Source organism: Danio aesculapii, chromosome 6 (assembly GCF_903798145.1).
Source record: "Danio aesculapii chromosome 6, fDanAes4.1, whole genome shotgun sequence".
Lineage (NCBI taxonomy): Eukaryota > Metazoa > Chordata > Actinopteri > Cypriniformes > Danionidae > Danio > Danio aesculapii.
In genome coordinates, this window is record NC_079440.1 from 16182819 (window position 1) to 16187889 (window position 5071).

Genomic DNA, 5071 nt, shown 5'->3' on the forward strand with positions numbered 1-5071 from the left:
CAAAATTATTAGTCCCTTTAAGCTATATTTTTTCGATAGTCAACAGAACAAACCATCATTATACAATAACCTGCCTAATTACCCTAACCTGCCTAGTTAACCTAATTAACCTAGTTAAGCCTTTAGATGTCACTTTAGGCTGTATAGAAGTGTCTTGAAAATATCTAGTAAAATATTATTCACTGTCATCATGGCAAAGATAAAAGAAATCAGTTATTAGAGATGAGTTATTAAAACTATTATGTTTAGAAAGGTGCTGAGAACATCATCTCTCCGTTTAACAAAAATTGGGGAAAAAAATAAACAGGGGGGATAATAATTTAGGGGGGCTAATAATTCTGACTTGGAAGACGTGGAAGACATTGATGCTTTGTATGATTATATTTGAACCCCTGAAGTCACATTAAATGTTTGGACAGTGTTATTGGTTTCTTTTGACTTTTAACATCTGACCAGTACTGTCTTTGAAGGATGAAAGTACTCTCTGATTTCATCTCAAATATTTTAATACTTTAAGATAGCACAAATACCATATAAATAACCTGTTATTCCCAGTATAGTTCTTTAGCAGTTATTTTGGGGTAGTCAATGTGCTATTTGTATAGCACCACTGCCTTGCACACAAAGAAGCAGTTAAGCCTCTGTATAGTTTTTTAAAGGTTATCTTACTATCTCATAGTCTCTATAGATTAGCTGGGAAAAGGATTATAAAACAGTTTATTTCCTATAGGACAATATTCCAGGGCCACACAAAACATTTTGAACTCATGAAAGCATAACAGGGATTCAAAACAGATCTAAAACCTTTACTGTAAAAAATGCTGGGTTCCACACAATTCCTTTATGTTGTCCCCACACAAATCGATGAAATTAACTTAATTGTTTTTACAATTTTAAGTGGATTCAACATAATACAATCAGGTTGTCCCAAAAACAACTTAAGAACTGTTTTGTTTTAACTCATTTTAATTATTTTTAAAAAGCAGCTTTGAGTGTTATATGGGTCTAAAAGGTACCTTTAAAGAAATTTAAAGTGATTCCTTTATGATTACGAGCCAGTGAACCACTTTAGGTGCTATTTAGCATCATTTGTTGAAAAAGTTGCTAAAAACACTTAATTATTTCTTGACTATTCACTTGTGTCACGTCATTTGACATTAAAGGGATAGTTCACCAAAATGAAAATTCTGTCATCATTTACTTACCTTTAGTTCAAAACTCTTTCTTTATTCTGTTAAACACAAAAGAATATGTTTTGAAAAATGTTGGAAACCTGTAACCATTGACTTCCATAATATTTGTGTTTCCTACTATGAAAGTCAGATGTTTTTTTTAGCTTTATTCAAAATATCTTCATTAATGTTTAGCAGAATAAAGAAACTCAGAAAGGTTTGGAACCATTTGAGGGAGAGTAAATAGTGAGTACATTTTAATTTTTACTATCCCTTTAATCCAATTATGTATTGAATGTTTTATACTTCACAGTCAATTCATAAATCTGTTTCACACTAGAGGTACAAAAAAATTACACTCAGAAATTTCTGGATAAAAAAAGTCCCATTGAAACCTATCATGAAAGCACTTGAGGGTGAGAAAATAGAGTAAATTTTCATTTATTGGTGAACTTACCCTTTAAAATTAATATTTGAACGTGTTTCTCTGCAGAATACACACTTTAAATACTCCTTTTTACATTACAATCGAAGTTTAAATATTTTTTAAAATCTAATTTAAAGTACTTTAAAAATAATGGTTAACTTTGTAATTAGTTTGTATCTTGTCGCTGTTCCCGGCCTGCATCGTTTTCGGTTTGCGTCAAAGGGGGCGCAACGTGAACGCAAAGCCCAGCGGCCGCGGCTGAACTCTGAGGAGTCAAACCCCCCTGTCCTCTGCAGACTAGAGCCCCTAGTCACCTCCACCACAGCTGTGAGTCCAACCACTGCATGTTCAACCATTCATTCTGTCAGGATATTCTTCGCTCTCGGGACTTCCATGATCTGAGAGAAACTTGGAAAACTACACGCACCTGCTCCTCTCTTCCAGAGGACACCGGAGAGCAGCAGTTCAGCATGAATTCAACGGCTTTCAACGACACAGACAGCGCTCTTTTCTCCAACACGAGCTTTTTGTCGTGCTGTAACGTGTCATCGGTGGTGACGGACAGCGGGTTTGTGTCCGCGGCGCTGGACGAGCGCAGCGTCTTCATCATGCGCACGGTGCAGATCGCGGTCATGTGCGTCCTGGCGCTCACCGTCGTCTTCGGCATCTTCTTTTTAGGTTGCAACTTGCTCATTAAGTCCGAAGGAATGATCAACTTTCTGGTTACAGACAGAAGACCGTCAAAGGACGTGGAAGCGGTCATCGTGGGATCGTATTAGTGCGTAAAAGTGTTGGTGATGTGTGAAAACTCCGTCCTCCACAAACGAAGAAACTCGCACGTTACCTTTATGACTTAGTGTTTGTTTGTTTGTTTGTAAAAGGGCAGCTGATGAGAAAAGTACAGTTTGGAGTGCGCTGCGAGAGACCTGTTGACTGATAATTAATATGAAATATAGAAGAGGAAAATGTTTCATGGACTGTTTCGCGCACTCTGTGGACCATGACTAATTATCGTACATGATTAATGCTAGTGGAACAAACTGTTAAGATTTATGTGGGTAAACGTTGCATGCATTATGAGTCATGCATTTAAAGTTGAAATAAATCAAGACATACTTTTATACTGTATACAAAAGCAATTGATATTTAAAATAGGCCATTAAAGTCTATTTTGTGATACATTACATTTGGAAAGCTTTATATACAAGTATACTGTCCGACTTGTACTTTGCAAATGTTTAATAGTAATTTGATAGCATGTTATGCGGAAATTCTGTATCATGTTGAATGATAGATGCCCTGTTGAACTTTATTACAGTGATGTCATTTGAAATTGAAAAAATGTAATAGATTTTCATGTCACTGTGACTTCAAAACTGTTTTTTTTGTCTTCTAATTATATAAAAGGCCAGTATAAAATATCTAAAGCATTGTTACATCATTTCTTTCATGTAAATGTCATTATCAGACTGAAATGGGAATATGAAGTAATATAGTTATGTTTTTAGCCTTTGGCAAACTGTTTGCAGAAATCAGAATTAAATCAACAGCAGTTCATCACACATATATGAAATAACATACCACAGGGTTCAAAGTCCACGACTGAACATGTTTTCAATTACTTTCTTTTATTAACTACACTGTAAAATAACGGATTCCACACAATCGATTTGTGTTGGGACAACATGAAGGAATTTAGCTAGCTCTTAGTTTTTACAAATTTTAATCAATCAATCAATGAAACTTTTTTATACAGCACCTTTTTACAACCAGGAGGCTGCCCAAAGTGCTTTACAGTATTAAAATCTAAATTAAACATTAAAACACATAAAATGGTAAGAACACAAGTGTCAATAAAACAGCATTTTGTACTAACGAATATCAAAAGCAAGTCTAAATAAATAGGTTTTTTAAGTTTTGCTTTAAACAGTGCCACATCTGTGATGATGCGAAGATCTAAAGGGAGGGTATTCCACAGTTTTAGACCTGCCACTGAAAATGAACGATCACCCCATTGTAGAGGTGTGAACCTATACTGGTCTCACGGTTCGGTTCGGTTACAATTATCATGCCATCGATTCGGTTCAATTCGATATCTCGGTGCATCAAGGTGCATTGATGATGCTTTCCATACACAATTTTATATTTTACTTCACAGGTGCGGTTCACCAATGAGTGACACTGATAAACTGCAGCGGCGCAGTGTTGGGCGGTTTTGGATAGGCATTTTGGCGGGTTTTGAATGGTTTTTGGGCTGGAATCAGTCAGCTACATCTGGCAACACTGCAGCGGCGATCACAGCTGATCCATGATAGACGCGGTGGAGAAAACTCACGCACTCGTGTCTGCATCCAGAAGTATCACTGTAACAGCCGAGGGGAGAGAAAAAGTCACGCAGCCGGTCAAATGAGCCACAGTGAGAGAGAGAAATAGAGTTTACTTTCATTCTCTCAATCGCAGTGAAATAGGGGCTTTTACTGTAAGTGTCAGTGAAAGACTGTCCAGCAAACACACACACAGTGAAATTGTGCACAGTTTCTGCGTTTTTACTAGTTGGAGCTTTGTAAATACTCGCGCTTGCCTCCCTCGCCATAGTAAACTATAACCGGTTGTGATTATTACTGAACCGATACAGAATTGTCCGCGTCTGCATCGCGGTGCACCGAAGAAACAAATAATTTTGACACCCCTACCCCATTGTTGATACCTGGATCTGGGGACCTCCAGCAACAACTGACCTGCTGATCATAGGACCCTGTTCAGTTTATGAACCTTTAAAATCTCACATAAATATGAAGGTGCAAGACCATTAACTGCATTAAAAACAAACAAAAGTACACCCAGAAATAAAGGTACAAAACCTGTCACAGGGGTGGTAACCTTTTTTTTCTGATTGTGTAGTTTAAAATCAATTCTGAACTTAACCGGGAGCCAATGAAGAGAGTAAAGAACAGGTGTGATGTGCTCACGTTTGCGACTATTCGTCAGCATGCGAGCAGCAGCATTTTGCACCAGTTGTAACCAATGAGGTAAGGTTTGGTTAATTCCAACATAAAGTGCATTGCAATAATCCAGATAAGAGCTGAAATTCAAGAGTTCACACTTAGCTAATGATTGATAATAAACCGTGTTTGGCATGCTTTCCCGGGAGAGAGCCCTGAGCTCAGAACATCCTTGAGCCAGGGGCTCCCTCCCATTTGGAGGGCGAGAGGAGAGTTTGAGCTCAGGTGGGTCTTGAGAACTCCCCTGCAGTGAACTCCTGGAGATATATCTGACTAATAGTTGCCTTAGGATGCTATTTGAAGTAGTCAATTTACCTATGGTGCATGTCTTTGAACGGTGAGGAAACCGGAGAACCCGGGGAAAACCCACATGGAACACGGGGAGGACATGCAAACTCTGCATAGAACGCCAACCGGTCCGGAGAGGGCCAAACCAGCAGCGTTCTTGCTGTGAGGCAACAGTGCTACCC

The 5071-nt window shown here is 38.2% G+C and overlaps 1 protein-coding gene across 1 annotated transcript; it reads left to right on the plus strand.

Moving 5' to 3' along the window:
• The first annotated feature begins 1857 nt into the window (after window positions 1-1857).
• rprmb (reprimo, TP53 dependent G2 arrest mediator candidate b) lies at window positions 1858-3026 on the plus strand. Its single transcript, XM_056458995.1, has one exon. The coding sequence runs from the start codon at window positions 1944-1946 to the stop codon at window positions 2376-2378; it is 435 nt and encodes a 144-aa protein (XP_056314970.1). The 5' UTR covers window positions 1858-1943; the 3' UTR covers window positions 2379-3026.
• The last annotated feature ends 2045 nt before the right edge of the window (window positions 3027-5071 follow it).